The sequence below is a fragment of the Aedes aegypti genome, chromosome 1, assembly GCF_002204515.2.
Source record: "Aedes aegypti strain LVP_AGWG chromosome 1, AaegL5.0 Primary Assembly, whole genome shotgun sequence".
NCBI classification, from domain to species: Eukaryota; Metazoa; Arthropoda; class Insecta; order Diptera; family Culicidae; genus Aedes; species Aedes aegypti.
The window spans coordinates 262,801,278-262,822,248 of record NC_035107.1 but is presented as its reverse complement, the minus strand read 5'-3'; the positions used below and the strand labels follow the sequence as shown (position 1 = coordinate 262,822,248).

The 20,971-nt window shown below is 37.0% G+C and overlaps 1 protein-coding gene across 1 annotated transcript; it reads left to right on the top strand.

Annotated features, from left to right (window-relative positions):
* Positions 1–249: 249 nt before the first annotated feature.
* Positions 250–14,656, top strand: LOC110674097. Its single transcript, XM_021837693.1, has 2 exons — positions 250–880; positions 12,872–14,656. Exons 1-2 carry the CDS (start codon positions 442–444, stop codon positions 13,189–13,191), a joined length of 759 nt encoding a protein of 252 aa, XP_021693385.1. The 5' UTR covers positions 250–441; the 3' UTR covers positions 13,192–14,656.
* Positions 14,657–20,971: the final 6,315 nt, after the last annotated feature.

Sequence of the window (20,971 nt, the reverse complement as noted above, 5' to 3'; positions counted from 1 at the left end):
AAAAAGTTGGCTCGATTGTATGGCCGAAAAACACACGGATTTTCGCGCGCGCTTGGCTCGATGGGGTCTCTCTCTCACACTCTCTGATTCGCTCTCTTTCCCGCTCTTCGACTTTGCCCATCGCTAAGAGACGCGCGCGCGCGCGGTCGCGAGTTTTTGAACCTCGGCGCGAGTAAGCCGCTGTTGGGCCACCGCCGGGTGGAAAAGGAAAAACTAACGTTTGCCTCATATAAATATGACGTTGTTTTTTGAACTCAGCATCAGTGATCTTGCGACTGTGATCCGGTGTGCTTCCAGAGAAGAAGAAATCCAACCAATCCCCGAAAAGCCGGAAAGGACATTTTCTTTGGCACGAAGAGTGTGTGTTGTGTTTGTGATCGAAAATCGATTCAAAAGAACTTTTGTCTTGGAAAAAACAAGCTACAAAAAAGACACAAGAAGATGAATCCAGTGTTACGATCAGTGTGCGCCCTAGTGGTGCTAAGTGCGGTAGTCCTGGGGGCTACCGAGGATTACCAAAGCCAAGGATTACGTGCCATCGTGCGGGTTTACGACGAATGCTCCAAGGCCGAGGCCGGTTTCACGCCATGTCTGAAGAAGCGCGCCATCACCTTCATCGATCGGTTGAGCCGGGTCGATGCGTTGACCGTGGGTGATATGAAGATCGTACGGAACGAGCGGGCAGCTGCCGGTTTCGAAACTAGCAAACCGATGACCGAGGCCGAACTGGAGCAGAGCCTGCCACGGGGACTGGAAGCACGGGATGAGGCACTGACCAACATCCTGCTGGAGAAGATTGCCGGAGTGTTCAGCAGCCGGACGATTCAGATTAGTCTACCCAAGCTGTCGAGCGACGAGCTTGGCCGCGGGCTGGAAGAAGGTGTGTATTCTTTGGCGGGGAGTGAAGTGTGGAATGGAAGGACGTTTTCGGAGGGTTTGGGGTGTTCGTTGTGAATGAAAGGGGAACAAAGATTGAAAGTGATTGGAAAACGCTATGAGTAACATTCAAAGAATATTGGTTGATGAACGATTATGGAGAACAGTTCTCAAATGTCCAGTGAAATGTAAGCAAAAATTAAAACGCAATTCTGAAAATGACAATCAGGTGAACAGTGCAAAAGTGTGAATTCATACTCACTTACGGTTTATGTTTTACTTGGCCACAAGTCGGTGGCACATTGTCTAAAGAAGGACCTTCTATTTTTCCTGTACATCAACGTGCTTCAATTCTTGCCAAGTGTGATGTACAAATATTAGTGGCCTAAATAATGTAATGAAACTTGCCGTTGTGTAAATTTTGTTTATTTCAATAGTCATTTTCAGTCAAAAACATTTTAACAACTGATTTATTAAAAATCCACACAAATTGCACAATTGGAAATTATAACAATGATGTCCATAGTTAGATTTCTATCCATGATATTGTTGAGAGTCATTATATTTACCATGGTATACATAGTTGCAAACAGCTTAAGTGTTGGATTTAATGTTCACATTAGTTCACTCTGAGGATTGAACGAGCTTGATATACTCGCATCCCACGCAAAATTTTAATTTTCATGATACACTTTTGGAATAAATTCATAAAACTCCCAATAAATGTGATAGATCAAACATATTTCTGAGAACTGCTATGAAAACGTCATTCAACCAAGTGGTTCGCTTTTCAAGAGCTTATCATAATCATTTCAAGAGCTATGCAAAATCCGTTCTAAATTTGACTAATATGTTATTGTAATTTGACTCATCTGTTATGGTGCTTCCATAACGTGAGCCGGAAGAAAATTGATCAGTATTTTAGAGCTTTCTGTTTACCCTGGAAACTCCAGATATTGTCGAACTAATTTCGTCAAAGTACATCACCTATCTCTTTCAGTCTGCGTAATTGACAAAACAACATTAAACCATTGATAAAATAACATCCAAAATAAAAAAAAAATAAGTTAACACTTTGGAGGAAATTAATTACCATATGACAAAACATGCACTGAAGAAAAATTTGCTTCAATTGTGCGAATAATTGTTATGATGTACCAAGCATTTCAAAATTGAAATTGGTTTAATTCGTATTGAAAATGAATTACTGAACACAATATACGAATCCTTCTTAAAATTGTAACGATTTTTTCGAGCTGTGATAAAATACAGGATTGTCTACGAAACCTTTTCGTTTGGGAAACAAACGAAAGATTTTGTTGAAAAAAAAAATCGCTTTCATAATATTAAACTACTATTATTCAGTGCGAATAGTGCTAGTGGAAAACAAACGAAAAGAAATAAAAACGATACTCCACGAATTATGGAACGTATCACGAACAGGCGAAGAAAGCTTAGTAATAGCAAAATTTTATATTGACATCTTGAAGTGATATTGGTTTGATAGATATAAGAGATCTGAAAATTATATCTTAAATTTACTCCTGGAACAGCATTTACATATCATATATAGATTTCGACGATCCAACCAATATTAGCTAGCTTCATTAGATCTGCAATCATCTAATTTTACTGTGGCCCAAAAGTTCCAAGGAATGCAATTTTTATATTATCTTTAGATCTTTTAACTCTTATGTCAATCAAATCAATATCATGTTAAGATGGTCAGCACTTCGGTTCTGCTCGGTATATATCACAAATATTTAATAAAATTGCTGAATCGGGAAATTTTGCCAAGTACTAATATTTCATATGGAGAACAAAGGTACCGTAATCCGGGGTAACATTGATCATTTTTCTGAATGTTTCTTCAATATTTCGTTTGAAAATGAAAATGTTGCAGGTTTTATATTTTTTAAACAAGTACTGGCACCCATAGCTCGAGACTATTTACTGTATGTTGTTTATTGAAAGATTTGAGCATGTTAAAACAAATGTTTTAGGCGATTTTTTGATTAAGTTGATATGGGGTAACATTGATCACCTATATACAAAACGTTCGGTAATACTGAAAATATCGTTACTTACTTAAATCATGGCCCCTGAAGCCGAATATGAAGACCTAACGCTTACAAGTCATTTACTTTTTGAGTTATTTTAAAATTAAAAACACTTCGAACCGCGGAATACGCCTAAAGGTAGACAATTTGCTAAGGGAATTTTACATTCCTAACAGTAATTCAGTAATGTTGCCTAATTGAGCATACTTATAAAAGTTTTGACAACGGAATTGTTTTCGGCGATGTCATTTTTAGTAAGAATCACATTTTGCTTGCTTATATCGTTTGCAGAACTCATGTGAGACATGAATCTTCGGTAGTGTCATCCTTAACAATTAAAAAACAAGCATTTCACAAAAATATTAACTTTTTTTAGCTTATAAATATAAGAAACAGAAGCACCGTTCATGATTTGAAAATGTTTCATCAATAAATGATAATACAAACTTTTGATGAGGTAAGTCATTCCGATCAATGTTACCCCGCTGATCAATGATACCCCGGATTACGGTATCAATATTTATATAGTAAAATTCTAATGATGATGAAGCTAATTAAGGAAAATACTGGAAATTAAGTTGCACTTTAATGATTTTGTTCCATTGTAGATTATGTGAGTAATTACTTTCATCGTAAATATTTTGAAAATAGATTTGTGAAAAGAACGTGTTATACTAGTTTCTCAATAATTATGTTGAGTTATTTCTCTAAAAAACGGCGTTCAAATCGATGTTTGTTATAATAGCTGTGATGTGATGGATTGTGCTACTTATCCTCGAATGCCCCCGAATAACCCTTTTCCCAAACAATGATGTAGTTAGGAAATGTACTAGAATAGTCTTCAGTGACAAAGGGGCAGCTAGAAAGAACGATAAGCACTCAAAAGGAGGAGGTGTTTGGTCATTATCAAACAAATAAAGAAGGGTACATATCAGATGACTGGTTCATTCACCACCCTGAAATAAATGAAGTTATGAAAGTTACGAAAGCCAAACATTTATCGGGCTATTGGAGGAAACGGGGTATTCGGAGAACCAACATTCGGGGAAAAGTATCACAACTGATGTGATCTATCAAAAACGAAGTAGGCCGTCATTGAAATTTGTACGCGTCGTTGATGATTGTTGGTAATTCATCTCACGATTGCAAATCAAAGAAAATCAGTTGGTTTTGCAGTGATACAGCTGAAAAAGTATCAGCATACTTCATGCATGTTAGCGTGTACAGTGATACATTTTCAAGTCAATATAAACTATCCAGACCGAGTTTTTTCACTTTAAAATTGCAAGCTGAAAAGTCATCAATGAATGACAGGCTACATAGCCTTAAAGGCAGTGTCTGCATATTTCAATATACAGTGAACAACGCCGACCCTCAGTAGAATACGTCATCGTTGAATTCTTCTTTGTGTGAATGTTTTTTTGACAATACATGCACGAATCTGGTAGAACGTACATTTAGTTTTTCAATTACTTTTTCTACATTGATTCTCATCCACCCATTGACATTCGGTGGAAGCAAATTAAATTTCGCTTGTGAAAAAAATTATTTCCATCAGAATACCCCACAAAAAGATTCGTAAATTGCGAAAGTTGTATTTTTCCATTAAAAGTCAGTGATTCATCAACTGAAAGCATCATTCAATTTTCAATGTCAGTGCCGCTAGGTGAAACTGAATATTGAAATGACACCAACAGTGGGTGAAACTGAGTGAGTGTGTGTGTTGCACCCACTCTCTTTCTTGTCGCATTTGCTCTCATAGTCAGATTGGCTTCGTGCTAGCGGAATTTGTTTTTGTTCGTTTTCGCACTGTATCATTCGGCTGATTTTTTACGACACTGATTGAATGTTTGTTGTGTTAGATGTGGATTGATGACAGAGGTAAAAAATGGTTTGATAATGCTCTTGACAACCGTAACATAATCTCCAAGAAAGAAAATAAGATGTTGTAGCGATTAGTTTTGTGATGGCTTTTTTTCTATCTTTTAACGAGATTCTAAGCCCTGGACTAGTTCATCTCGGGACCAACGACTTTACTTCCTTTCCGAAGGAAGACGACACTGAAATTTTTAGTGAGTATCTGGAGGATGGGATTTGAACCCAGGTTTTAGATTTAAAACATCCCAAGTAAAATAATCAAATCAATCTTAATCAGATGTATCAATTGAAATAATGTCTGAATTAAAAAATGAAAACAGCTTCAAACCAATTGCTAAACATTAAGAAGACATTCAGGAACAACGTAGGAAATAAATAAGAGATAAATTTGTATTGTCACCCACGACCTCCCTGGGGGTTGTGACTAACAATTTGGGAAACTGTACGTTAAAACTTCTCAGTCTCTGTAGGCATCGTGGTTACTTTTTGAAACCTTAGAGATTCAAAAGAAATCACCACATTTAAAGCTCGATTTTGAAGATATCATCAGAGTCATAAAATACCTGATTTGTTCATCCAGGAATGCAAAGAACTTACTGTGAACAACATTTTATAGTGTTCCTTGAAAAATGAAGCTAATGTGTATTGGAAATCATTAGATAATCTACAAAATCAGAAAAAAATATCCATTAAGGATGAGCTGATTCATAAAAGAGCATGATGTACCTTCAAAAACCCGGCTGACTGATTGGTTTGAAATATTGAACAAAATAGTACTAAATAATAATAAAAAAAAGTTCACACCATATGAGTCAAGTGCCTTTGAAAAGTACACATAAGCATTAAGCACAAATTCGTATGTGATACAGTCCTGGACCGATGTGTGAGGGTTGCCTCCTTCTCGTCCGTTATAAAAGTCAGAGATTTGGGATTAATTTCTTAGACTCTTAGACAATATTGACGCGTCCTTCAACTGTCCAGAGCTGTCCTGGCTACGTCCTTGTGAATGCTGCGGGAAATGGAAAAGAATGAATTATTGAACACCTTCTTAAGAGAGATGCAGAGAACTCTGCGACCTCTCATAGATGTTACGGAATGTTGTGGAATGTTGATGAGAAGGGTAATAGCATAGGATATGTTTGGTAGACATTTTAGCCAGCTAATGATTGATATTTACGCATTAGCTGCAGATATGAACAAACTCACACAATTCATATTTCGAAGCTCCATTGCTGCTTTCTCCGCAAATATAGATAAAAACAACACCCAGAGTCGTAAAAACTGAAACGCACTTGTTCACATTCATATAGCACTGCTCATAAAAGCATCGCACTGAAAACGCGTCTAACTAACTTGCTTGGGATATTGCCCAGACCTCCTGTTTCGAACTTATTTAAACAGCACTATTTTTCAAAAATAAATAAATAAATATGAATCCTTTGATATCTTCCAGGTAACACAATTACTCAGGGGACAAAATGCACACGATTTTTTTTCTTGCACTATTAAGCCTTATTTGCTACTGATAAGAAATCGCTAAAGAAATTTCTCGACGATTCCCTGCAGAAATTTTCTACAGCAACTCCCATTTGAATTGATATTTCTTTTCAACTCCGTACTGCTATCAGATTCCTTGCAGAAATTTTCCATGCATCAAGATAGGCCGAGAAATTACTTGTCAGCAGCGAATCAGGCGTTGGCAAACAATCAAAATCAAGCCACAACCGACCGTCAAAGAGCATTGAGTACCACAAAACAATTTTCTTCTATTTGCCGAGTGGCATACCACCATCAGCCGATTCAATTTTTCACCGACCGAACATGAAAATGACGCGGAATCGAAAAAACGCGACCATAAACTATATTTTGAAAAGTGCAGGACAAAAGTGACCAAAAACAGATATTCAATGGCCTGCATCTAGTTTCAGTCCATTAACACTTCAGTCGTCGAGCTGTTGTATTTTGACATCGTGAATTTTTCTTATTTTTCACTCAGCGAAACAAAATAAGCACCACTTTGCTTTGCCACTGTAACGGAAACCAATATTTAGCAAATTATTTTGATGTCTACTCAGCATACATTAGTTTCACAAATACTACAAAAATATTGTATAGATTCGTGAAAAAATAGAGGCAAAATAAAAATAGCATGTCCTGAGATTTTATCAAAAATTTGTCATTTTTGCTTTGGTGATTTTATTTTTCATGCGATAAATGTAGTGATTCAATCACATTTATTAGAATAATTCATTTCAAAATTTAGAATGAATAATAACTTCGCGCAAATTATTGATAATTAATTTCTCGCTTTTTGACTGTACAGACTTATTAATTTCAAATTTACTCGAGAGTGTTCGTAGTTACAGATAAAAATGAATGACGATTTATGATAGGCAACGGAAAAAACTAAGTGCGGCACACAAAAGGCTTGATTGCAAAATCACACTCTCCACAAATTAAAGAATACAAAAGGAAATCACTGCGGCTTGAACAGCAGAGTCACTTTTCATTATAGTTATGATATAAGCTAAGCGCTTTTGACTAGTCTTAGAGAGCGTTGTCGATTTACTGAGCAGTTATTTGCTATATTAAAATACTATAAAGATAATTGTGACATTTATTATCGACGTTTCTTAGCGTATTTATGGCAAGTATCTTGTCACACACCTGAAAAATCCTTTTCAAGTATTTCCTTGTTTAATACCATAAGATAATCTGAACAATCTTCTTCAAAAATAATTATCTGATGTTCTAAAGATTTCTTCTCGTAGCTGTTTCGAAACAGATTTCTTTCATGTATTTGTAAACTTAACCAGGAGTAATTTTTGCATTATTTGACAAAAGCCTTCCTTAGCTCAAGGGTAACGTCCGCTCCGCTTCTACAAAGCAGAAACAAAGCCAAGCTGAAGGTGTCTTGATTAAATTCTCAGTCGGTCCAGGACCTTTTCGTAGAGGGAATTGCCTTGACTACCCTGGGCACAATCTATTATTGTGCCTGCTACACGATATACGAATGTAAAAATGACAACTTTGGCAAAGAAAACTACATTAAGCTGAAAAACATTTGGAATTCTTAGGCGTTAGGAAATTTCCTTGGCGGTTTCTTAGCAATATTTGAGATACCCGGTCGGCCGAGGATATTTCGTGATAGAAATTTCATTGAGTTTTCTAGGCATAGAGTATCATCGTGCTCATCATACGATATACGAAATCGGAAAATGCAACTTAGGCAATATTTGTGAAAATTTTCATAGAAACACTAAGGTCTATACCAGTGGATGTCCAAAAAAAAATGACCAAGTGTATTACAGAAAGATTATTACAGCCCTATAGCCCACTTAGATAAGAGCTTACACCAGTCTTCCCAAACAAACACCGAACACGTTGGATCAGGCGGTTTCGTACTCTCCTTGTACTCTGTTCTTGTGTGTAAACCGAAACGCGCGAACCTGGACCTAAACCCAGGCATGTGTAAAGTGAACATCGGTTTGAACACGCGCCGGTTCGAAAACCTGTCCATGTGTACCTCGATTGTAACCACGGTTCAAATTTTGGTGCAAATCTTCGATTGCATCCACGGTTTGGAACGATAACACAAATCGGACAGACAGGAAACAGTTGAAATCCACGCATATTAATTTCTACTTATCGTGTCTTGTTGTATGATATAGTGTAATCTTCGTTTTTTTTTTCATTAAGTTACCGCTAAATCTTACCTAAAATATTGATCTTAGTTCATCTGCTTAAATAAACCATTTTTTCAAGCCTCAAGGGTCTTGCGATTTGTACCAAGAAGTTCCATATATGATCGTAGAAATTTATCCGCGTGGATTTCAACCGTTCTCTGTCTACTTCCTTTGTTTCATTATTTGACCCAAAGTTTGAACCGAAGTACACACTGGTACAGAGATGAATCGTGTTTGCGGTTCAATACAAGTTGCAAGGTTCAAAGGCAAAAGTTTAACATCGGTTCTGTTCATGGGAAGACTAGACAGGCTTACAACTTTAAACAAATTACGGATTACGGTGAAATTTCACCGTAATCTCAACAGCTGGAGATTTAGTGAAAAATCACCGAACAAAATCATAAAGAAAAACTCTCAAATGGTCAGGATCGACAATCGAACTTCCGAACTACCAATCAGCAAGCAGACTTGCTACCACCAAGCCAGGTTTCACTGCTGGTTAGTGGTGTGCTAAAACTAAACAAAAGGAAGTCATGGCTTTTTGAATGGCTGTCACATGATATCACAGTAGTTCGGTGAAAATAATGCTGTTACCGAATAGTTCGTTATTATTTCAGAGGGTAACAGTAAATTTGTTTGATTGACGGATTTTTCAGGGCATCAGTATTTTTTAACAGCATAAATTCGGTGATTTATTTCACAGGATACTGTGAATTATTCTAAGTGTGCAAGAAATAGCTCTTAGCCGTTGTTTCTGAACAACCACAGTCGAAGAATATGCTGTTTTTTTTTTTAATTTATTTGCAACTTTTTGGCCTAATACCGTTTTGATTCATATTACGGACACTTAAGGCCTCAGTGAAGTATAACCCAGCTTGGACCATACAAAATAAATCATTCTGTATGATTTTTTAGCGCGATCGAGCGTCGGAAGCCCTTAACTTTCGGAACTTGAATAATTTTAAATAAATCAAAACATGTGGCCTTTTCATGATTCTTATTCCGGACGCTCCCTCACTTTTGCCTCATATTCCGGACGCTTTGATTCGAATTACGGACAGCTCATGATAATCATTATTGGAACAGTCAAATCATCAATTGAAATCGTTCAACCAATTAAGAGACGTCTAAGGTAGTTGGGCATTATAAATTTGCAATGATATTTATGGAAAAAGCCTAATAAAACGAGCCTCGAAAATGAGAACTTTTGGACGGCGAAAATTGAAACATTTCGTGTGAAATGTTTCCCATACAAACGAGAGTGTCCGGAATTTGAAGCTGTCCGTAATATGAATCAAAACGGTATCCTGTTATTCCTACTAATACTTTGGATGCAGTAATGTTTCGTTAGTCATAATGTTTGTAAGTGATACACGTCTAATAACTCATCTTTAATTCATCTGAAATTAATTCGTAAATGAGACTGCAGAATAAATGTCTAAACAAATCTCAGGGTAGATTTAAAAAAAAAAACATGCAAAATTCATGACTGCCTTCAAGTATGAGGATTGACGAATCTCTAACACCCTGGTAAAATTTTCGACTATTTTTGAACTAGAGTTCATGCCAATTTTTTTAATCCTCCATGGAAAGCCGTTTCTTTTGTAGGTTTTTTTTTAAGAAGCCCTTGACTTACTAATGGAAATTTCGATAGGTTGTATTATGGATATAGTTTGATAGTTCTGTAGAAATTTGTGAGGAGTTCTGCGCAATGTTTGTTTTTGTGCGGAGTTTCAAAACATTTAGGTTTCGAATTTATTTTCCCATTTCTTTTGGAACATTTGAAAAAATCCACTATTGGGGGCTTTTTGTGAAATATAGTAAGGAGAATGTTTTATGAAATTCGTCAGGAAAATTTTCCTAGTGTGTTGGACAACAATTATGTCCTTCTACATCTCCTACAAAAATTGCAAAAAGTTGTTCCGAACTTGCGCAAGTTATCTACTTATTATCTAACAGATGAACCAGCTCAAAATAAGAATTAAGTGAGTAAGCACTTAGAAGAACAAAATCAATGTGTTCCGAAGATCTGCGGAAAAACTTTCCACAATTATTGAAAAATCATCAGGTTATTTCTTTCAAAATGTTGTTCGCATTCATGAAAACATAAATTGATGAAAAAGGTCAGCTGTCAAGGTATACAAATTGAGATCTTTAAATGTAAAAATAAATAACGGAGCCGGCAACGTCATTGCAGTCATCGGATAAGGGAAGGCATGATAGTTCGACAACCTTTGTTACTTGACCCTGAAGAATCTTCTGGTGATGCGACCAATGATATATTAACTTCATACTGAGTTTGTATTTTTAAAGATATTTTTTTAAAGAAAGAAACGTTTTCGTACTCGGAGCAACCCCATGGAGAAGCACCAAATGCGATTGGGTCCTGATCTAATCGCTAGCCCTCGTAGAATTAGACGGTTTGATCAAAGAACCAATCATTTCAGATTTCAACAAAAAAAAAAGAAACTGATCATTTTAAGATCGATTCAAATATATTTTCCACATTCTGTTCCAATGTCTATCAGCAAAAATAGCGACGAACAGTGTCTGCATATTTCAATATACAATCAATTGCGCCAACACTTAGTAAGCTCCGTCATCGTTGATTTCTTAATAAACCGATGCACGATTTCACTAATTTGTCGTTTGAGGAGTGCCTCATTCACTCCTTGTAATGGCCACCTGAATAACACGGCACCGCTCAAACGTCATAAAGTGAACTCGGGTATCGGTCCTACATTGATTAGACAATTGGATGGCGTTAAGTCAAAATGGGCCAAGTTCAAAACATGGGAAACTGCGAGAGATATGTTACAAATTTATAAATAAAAAATGATAAACCTATGCAGTCAGAGTGCTTATTACCATAACAGCTAAAAAGATCAATCTCTCTGAGAAATGCTTGGAAATGTAAGACATTTCATGTAATTGGTCAGATTCAACATCGAACGGTTCTTCTTCTGATCCATCAACAGAAGTTCATAGATATTATTTAATTCGATGCATTTGATTTTGCTTTTTGACCATTTACCATATTTGGCTGGGTGGTCAGAAATTACATCAATTTCAGTGCAGACAGAGTTGATCAAGTGTCAAAAAGCAATAAACTGATTGATTATTGAATTTTTTGAGTTGATTTCAAAGTCCGATAGATGTTTTTGGTAGTTCTAAGGTGTCGGTATGGAATGTCCTAGAATCTGATTATTGGACCAGTATATTTTGACCGGTACTCAAGATTTTCACGTGGTCCATTCTGACTGAACGCATAATTTAATATTTCTGGTCTTCAATGCCCTGATCCTGCAAAACGTTAATTTTCAAGCTATCGTAGTGCCACTGATTTTGGGATTGAAGATATGAATTATTGAAGAACATACGATACAGAAGTCGAATGATGTTGATAATCTGTTCACCTTAGAAATATGCACCCAGTTTGACCATGCAAGCATTAAATGGTCTTTAGTTCAGTCAAAGTGAACCAAGTACACATAGTCCATCAAAAAACCATTCTATTAGAGGATTGGATTATGTTTTTTCATGATTATCACTTCACATTATATTGTTTGAAAGCAACACGATGAAGATGTGTAGAAATATTGAACCAAAATGTTGGTGAGTTAAAATATTGCAAAGTGTTAGACTTTAAGTCCATTTTTCTCAAAATATTCAAAATGTCACATGGTGTGACTTAACGCCGATCATATAGAAAACACTATGAGTTTATAAGCTCACAAGCTTATAGGTAGAAATTATAAAACCATTTCATTCCATTGCTCATAACTTAGGCTAAAAGCACTTGTTATGGACTTAGCACCCATTGTAGCCATAGGATACACCATTTAGGCAGCAAATTAGCATGTGTTATGTAGAAAACCTTCCCATGCTACATTCGTTAACTTGTCCTAATTGATCCAAAAAATAACAGGAAAAAATGTCTGTTATTTCAATTTCTATACACTTATCTTGGCCAGGGTATTCCTAATTTGGCTACCTTAATTAGAAGTCAATGCGATTGGCCTAGGGAGGAAAGAAAAGGAAATTAAAAATGAGGCGGAAACTGGTACTAGTGGCCTATATTGACCAACACGATAGTACAGGTTTTTTTTCATGTACTTCCATTAAATATTTTTCTTTGGCTGGCCAAGACCGGTGCTTCTCAAATCAATTTACTAAGTGAGGATTGAATCTCGTAGGACATAAAACGTAGAAACAGCATTTCTTTACCCTCACATTTTCTGTTATAGTGCGCCTATATCGGATCTAGACGGCCTTCATTCACAACAATCAAATCAAACTAATGATGTTGTTTCATTCTTGAAAATAAACTTATTAAATATTCAATCGATTATCATTTTCCCTCTCGAACAGGTCGTGGCAAAATGAAGAAGATGATGAGCATGATGATGATGGGCTTCATGATGAAGATGGCCGCCATGGTGCCAGTTGCGATCGCCGGACTGTACCTGCTGGCCGGAAAGGCTCTGATCGTGTCCAAGATCGCCCTCTTGCTGGCCGGAATCATCGGACTGAAGAAACTGGTCGCCAGCAAGCAGCAGGGAGGAGGCGGTGGCTGGTCCAGCGGTGGTTCTGGACATGGCGGAGGTTGGGACCGACGGTCGGCTGATGTTGCTGCTGCGGCTGCTGCCCAGAACCTGGCCTACAATGCCTACTCCAAGAACCAGGCGTAAGCACCACCACCCCATCAACGAAATACGCCCAAAACGACACGGAACGAGTTCCAGAGATTTGTTACTTGTTGAAAGACGATCGAAACCACCAATTGAGCAATAACGGCCTGGAGGGCTGCCCTTAGACCGAGGGTGTTGTCTATTTCCACTGCCGAAAGTTTGCGGGAAAATGTTAAATTATTTATTTATTTAATTTATTGTTTAAAATAATTAGGGACATCAGAATACCGCAAACCAAACCTACGATCAGCCCAAACTTCGGTTCCTACTACCCTTTCGTTTGAACCCTTTTTTTCTCGACCTCTACTTGCTTTGAACCCCAAACCCGCAAGTTCTTTCAACTTTCGACGAGTGAAAATCTAATAATTTTCGCATTTTCCACCCAACGGTAAACCCTTTCTCTTCACGCACGTGCGCTCCATTGTCTGTCGCTGTTTCCTTCCCACTGTAGTATTTCTGTCTCTGAGCATTTCTATGCTCCCTTATCTACATACAATCCCTTTGATGTGCACTATTTCTACATGGTTTCCATCATGTTGGTCCATTGAACTGCTCAAGTTCCCTTCTCTTCATAGTTTCGCTCTGAAAGTCATTCCTCGAAAAGAGTCACGTGATTTTCACACTCTTTTTATTCATATCTTTCTCTTACTGTCTATGATCATTAACAGTTTATCATTCTGTCAAACTCATATTTTCTGCTGTCAACTTTAATGGATCAATATTTATCATTCTTTTCTTCTTGCTTGCTGCCTTTTTTTCGCTATAACCTGACTTTTTTCTCTTCTTGAACTTTTTCAATTACCAGTTCTATTCCTAACCATTAACCATTATTCCTTTTTGATGTCGAGTTTGGCTCAATTATACTTACTCCTAGTACTGTCACCCTTTTTTAATCCCATTCTATACATATCTGTCACCTTAAGCCATTCTTCCAAGCCACCTCGATGTTGAAAATAAGCCCTCAAGTCATTTTCGGTGCTCATAGGACTTCTCCTCCTCCTGCTCGTCAACCCATCTTCCATCACTCGACATTCCCATTCCTCATCCGATCAATCACCTCATCCTTAGCCATCTTCGTTTCTGCTCCCCAACTAAGACTCACCCCCAACCCGCTAAACTTTTTCCTCCCGATTTCCAAAATGAAGTCAAGAGCTGAACAGTCCAGTATGTTAAATTAACGACCGATCCTAAAATCCGCAAAAAAGAGCTTTAGCCAACGTGTCACCCGATGACATGAAAATCGCATTCACAACTTCCCATAAGTTCCATCAAATCGCAAACACTAAAGGAGGATATATTTATTCACTGTTGATAATGTGTAAGAGTTGAAGTATAATGTTAATTGTTGCGAAACGTATGAAAACGAATAATTGTTTGTAAAATGAAGAAAACAAAACCCGAGATGAAACCAATAAACGCAAAAGTTTCCCCTTCGAGTCGAAGGAGGAAATCTGAAAAATTTAAAGCACCCTCTTTTTTCTTCGACGCCGGCACAGTGGGTCGAATTTGAGAAATCGTGACCTTTTTAGTGTTGGTATCGGTATGACCTCTTCGGATGAAAATGTTCGAAATATATGGTGCATTGGGTGACCAGAACATATAGTTAAAAATCATGCCACTGATTCTGCTTTAAAATTCAACTTTTTTATTGGACAAGCTTAAAATATAATGTCTACGGCAATGTCGAGAATTGATGAAACAGACACATTTTTTTTAAATACATCATCTCTCTATCTGTTAGCCCTACCAAAATACAAAGTTTTTTGGTAAAATACTTCTAAAATTTCACATATTTTACTTATTTGAACTTTCAGATAATAAACAATGTTCTACAACAACATGTAACTAGTTCAGCTTTGGGGAAAGGAGTAGGGTTCCTAAATGCAAACAAGATTGTAATGATTTGGTTTGAACCCTAGAGGGTTTTATCTGCATTCATTTGCATCCCTGACAAAAAAAAAAACGTAAAAATAATCAATATAACGAAATCATTGATCAACATTTTTCTAGTTTGCATTTTAGAACCCTATTTACTTCTACGAAGTTGTTTATTCCTATTTTTTACATATTTTTCTGGAACATTGTTTACCATCGAAAACTTCAAATTTTGAAAATATTTGAAAAAAAAGCCATATTTTAGGATCATTTTGTTAAATAATTTTGTATATCGGTAGGGTGACCCGATAGGGAGTTGTTCTATTCATCAAACTTACTTCTATTTCATTAATCTGCAATTTTATTTATTTTTGAAAATCGTCATATGATACTATAATTGAAGTTTACAGTGCCACCTGTGACAAGCTTTCTAACCACATTTTTTTTATCTCCCGATGGGCCATATTTTTTGCACATTGACATCCGAAGGCATAATACAAACACGAAAAAAAAAGTTCATGATTTTGAGCATTCGTCCCACAGTGCGTTCCTAAACAATCCGAATTCTCTCGCTCTTAACTCAATTTAATAGCCTCTCGAGGGGCAGCCACTCAGTAAACAACAGACACACCCATTTCCTCCGGCTGCTGGCCGGTGCACTGTCTATGGAGTAGGGTGCGGCTTATATTTTGAAGGTTCTCAAAACCAAATGTTAGTGTACTGTTCTAAATTCAAATCACATAGAAAGAAAAAACCTCGAAGTTTGAGCCATTATTACTAAGATTTAAAGATTTTTTATAACTTGGTAGATTTTTAATCAATTTTGAACTTCTTGGCACCATTTCTTAACAAATAAATTTGTCTTTAGAACATCATATTTGACTCAAATGGTATAAATTTTTTAGTTAAATAAATAATAGTTATAGTTTCAGATAATTTTGATGTACTTCAAACTTCTCATAATTCAAATTTTTAAAAGAATGGTGCTCATTAATTCAAAATTTGTTGAAAAATAAGATATAAACTTCAATCTTTTGCACTACCTCTTAATTTTAATAGTTTTGGCTTAAACTTTAAGGTTTTACTTTTACTGCATTACATTTACTGGCATTTTAAAAAAAATAGCTGCACCCTAGTGTAGAGCCCATTATTGGTATCGAACTGATCGGCACGCCGTGAGAAGTGGCAATAGCACTTGTCGATTGCACTTAATTCGCGCTTTTCGTGCCCGTGAAGCACTGCAATATACACAACTGCGGAATCCCAAATTGGGGATGCGCTGTAATAGTTCACTGCTGCACACTTGAGTCGTTCAATTACAGCTATCATGAGGTTTCCGCACGCCGCCGCCGCCGCCACAGCCGAAATCGAGGAAATGAGATTAAAGCCAATTTCGACCTGTAAATGGGAATTTCGGCGGCTGTAGCTAGGGCATGGGCGTAGGCTAGATCTCAGTAGGGGGCGAACGACCTTTACCAATTGTCAAAAAAATGACAATTCTCTACACTTTCCACATTCATTTGTGTGTTTATTCTTGATTGTTGCATCATGTTTATAACTATAAATTTCTGCACGCAGAGTTCTCCAAGGGATATCTCCAATGAATTGGTCAGGAATTTTTCAGAATTTTACTTCCTTATTCTAAAAATTTTTCTTTGTAAATTTCCGGGGTCTTAAAAAAATATTCTAGGACGTAAATACTCTATGCGTTCCATCATAGACTTAGCTTTTCAAAGCACAAGTGTTTTCACCAAACGAAAGTGGCGAACATGTCTGATGAACTGAAACAAAAGCAAAACTTAATGCTCGCGAGCATCAGAATGCTGTGTTGCTCGCGAGTAGACGAAGCTAAACTGATTCGTGAATTTGTTTAGATCTGTTCAGGGTCAATTGCGCTGCTGTAGAAAAAAAGCTATTTCCTCTCCGAGATTACTGGTGTTCAAAAGGTTTTGCACTATAAACCAGCAGTAAACTGCCGATTTGATGGATATACAATTGATTTGTCTGTAAAAACCATACTTGTTCGGTTACTCGCGACATTTGATAGCTTTTCTCTATTTCTTTTACTATGTTTTCCCGAGCAAGTGGGAGCGAGCTTACCTATTCCAAGTCTGTGCGCGAGTCTTTCATGTTTGTTTTGCGTTGGTTTACACTACGTTGGTTTTGAGGTGCCTCGTGATGGGAACATTTCCACCACTGGTTCACTAATTTGACGTTTGAGCGGTCCCATATTCACTCGTTTACATAGTCACATATACAACACGGTGCCGCTCAATCGTCATCCAGTAAGCTTGTTCATTGGCCCAGTGCTTCCTTGTACATTGGGGTCATTTTTTGCCAAAGAAAAGAAATTTTCTGATTTTTCCTAACTTCTGAAAAGAAACATATCCCCAAGGAGGCCCTGGCGGAACCTGTGCTTAGAACTATAAAGTGGCCACATCAGATAATAATAAGTTGATTCTTCTTTAATTGACATATTTTTTACAATTCACAAAGATTGAGCTGTCGCACGGTATGTTTTGGACAAAAAGCAGAAATGTTCCTAAAGATGCCCTCGTGAAATCTGTGCCAGGAGATCTGGAGTGGCCACATCTGTTTGTACCGAGTTTTTTCTTCATTTATTGATAAGTTCTTTCGAATTCATGAAGATTGAGACGTCGCATGGTATGTTTCCGACAAAAGAGGAAATGTCCTCAAAGAGGCCTTAGCGGAACCTGTGTCAGGTCCTCTGGAATGGCCAAATCTATTGATATTCAGTTGATTCTTTTTTTATTGACATGTTCTATCATTTTCTTGAAGATTGAGACGTCGCAAGGTATGTTTTGGACATAAAACGGAAATGTTCCCAAGAGGCCCTCTTGGATCCTGTGCCAGGAGATCTGGACTGGCCACATCTTACCAAGGTTTTTCTACTTTTATTGACATGTTCTCCTGAATTCATGAAGATTGACAAGTCGCACGGTATGTTTTGGATCTGAAACGGAAATGTCCCCAAACTCGCTCTGGCGGAACCGGCTTCAATGTTCCGGAACGTCCACTTTTTAAAGTTATGCTAAAATGATGACAATTGATCATTATCTTACGTCTTACATGAAAACTTCAGTGTTATAACCGCAATAAATAAAAAAAAAATCACATTTCCCAAATTTGGAACTCTTGTGACCCCAGTACAACCCTGAATATCTCCGGTATGGTTACGGATTCAGCATTGTCCATTTATGAAAAATGACTGAAACCTTTTTATAGTAAACTGAGTGTGGTTTCAAAAAAATCGAATGGAAATTGACGAATTGGCAGCTATTTGAAAATGCCTTTTCGGAGGTCGGTAACGTAAAGGTTAAAAGACATTTTATCATTGAGGAATTATAACTTATAATTTATAAGTTTTGACGTTAATTGAAATTTTAACCAGTTAAAATAGGGCTCCAGTAAGTCCTCCAGGAAAGTTTCCAGAGATTCCTTCAGAAATTCCTTTCTAAATATCTCCATCGGCTCTCCAAGAGAATTCTCCATGAACTCTTCCGAAGATTCTTCTAGAGATTTTACCAGAAATTCCTCCAAAATAATCTCTATCGCAAATCCTAGGGTGATTTATTCAGGACTCCCCCTGGTAGTTTTATTAGAGATTGCTGCATAAAGAACTTTTGTTCAGTACTAGTTTCTAGACCGCTTCCAACAGGGCACCAGAAATACCTTTAGCGATTCGTTCATGAATTTCGCTAGGAGTTTCTTCTGGGATTCCTTCAGGGATAATTCCAGGAATGTTTGCAGGGATGTTTCTAGAGTGATTTCAACGTAGTTTCTGAAGGAGTTTCTGTCGAAATGCCTTCACTATAGATTTTTCCAGTTGAATCTTCACTGAGATTTCTCTAAGAATTTCTTCAAGGATATCTCAGGAAACTTTTCTAAGAATTATTACTTCAAGGATTCCTTCAGACATTCTTCCAAATATTCTTCAAGCTATTTCTTCTGACATTCTTCCAAAATTCTTCCAGAAATACCTTTAAGGATTCCTCTATGAAAATCTCTATAGAGTTTTTTGCAGAGATGTTTCCAAGGCTGTCTCCACATTACACTAAGAAAATTTCTTCAAAGATTAATTTAGATATTTCTCCAGTGATTTGTCCAGAAATTCTTCAGGTTGTTCTCTCAAGATTCCTCTAGGAATTTTTCTTGGGATTTTCTCCAGAGATCACTCCAGGAAATTCTTCCGGAGATTTCATCAGAAATTAATAATAACTTCATAAATTCTTATAGAGATTTCTCAAGAGTTTTCTTCAGGAATTCTCCCAGAAAAATCGTGACATGAATTATTCCAATGATTTTTCCAAGTAACTTCTCCTCGGATTCATTCTGGGCCTCCAAGAAATCCTCCAGAGATTCCACTAAAAATACCTTTATAAATTCCTTTAGAGATTTCTTCAAAAAGAATTGGAAGTTCACCAGGCTTTCCACCAATCTCTGGAGGAATCCATTTAAAAAAAATCTATAGTTGTTTCCAAAGAAATCCCCAGTGAAATTCCTGGAGAAATTCTTGCAGGAGCCGATGAAATGAGTGGAGGAATCCCTGAAGAAACTCCTGTAACATATAAATTGCTTTTCGGCTACACAATCTTTATTGTTACAACGGCTTTTTTATAATAAACCCTGCGTAGACGAAAATCATATTACATTTAAATATACAGTTGATTCTCTACCAGCTCATACCTGGATCAATTTCTTAAGCAAACCATTAGAGATTTCACAACACTTTTCCATTAAATTTAGGGGAGGGATTATTAAGGTATGTTTAAAACTACTAATTGAACTTCAAGATTAAAGATAAGCAACATATTAGAGTTTAAAGGTATTTTCTCGCCTTACTAGTGATTTGAGTTTTTTTTTTTTTGCTAGAAGTGAAGTGTTTAAGCTCAATCATTTGAGATTTCCTTGAACAATCCTTGGAGCAGTTCCTGAAGAGAAATCTGGAAAAATCTCTGCTAGAATCACTGTATAGGAAAGTATAGTGATCCCTGGAGAAGTCTCTGGAGAAACTCCTGTAAGAAGGATTATCCAAGCTAGTTTTTGAAAGACTCCTGGAGGCATCCCTGTAAGAATCCCTGGAAAATCCTTGGAGATATTTCAGGAAAAAATCCCGAGAAAATCCCCTGTAGAGTTTTTTTTTTTCTGTAGAAATCGCTGGAATTATCCTTGGAGGAATCCATGGAGATATTTTTGTTGAATTCCCAGGTGAATCCTGTGGAGGAATCCATGAAGAGATTTTACAAAAGGAATTAATGTGATGATTTTACTGGAGCAATTTTTTTAGACATTTTCCTAATGTAATCCGTAGAGCAATTGTTAGGATAATTTCTGATGAAATTTTTGCAGGAATGCGTGAGAGAAACTCAAGAAGAATTCCATGTGGAACTCTTGTAGGAATCCATGGACAAATTTAAGAATCCCAGACAGGCATTGGAGCCTTCCTTAGCTGAGTGGTTAGAGTCCACGGCTACAAAGCAAAGTCATGCTAAAGGTATCCGGGTTCGATTCCCGGTCGGTCCAGGATCTTATCGTAATGAAAATTTCCTTGACTTCCCTGGGAATAGAGTATCATCATACCTGCCACACGATATACGAATGCGAAAATGGCAACTTTGGCAAAGAATAATAACTTAATAACTGAGGAAATGCTCTTAGAACAATACGCTGAGTAGCCGGCTTTGTCCTAGAGGGGACGTTAATGCCAAGAAGAAGAAGAATAGGCATGGGAAACACTCGCTCGATTGTTGCGTTCCCCTCGCTCACTCCCATACGCAATCAAGAGCGAGATTGCCATTTCACATACCAAGCTGAGTGTTTAAATTTCCAAGGCGCTTTCTACTTCATCGCCGAGCGACGCGTTAGATACGTACATTCACTTGCA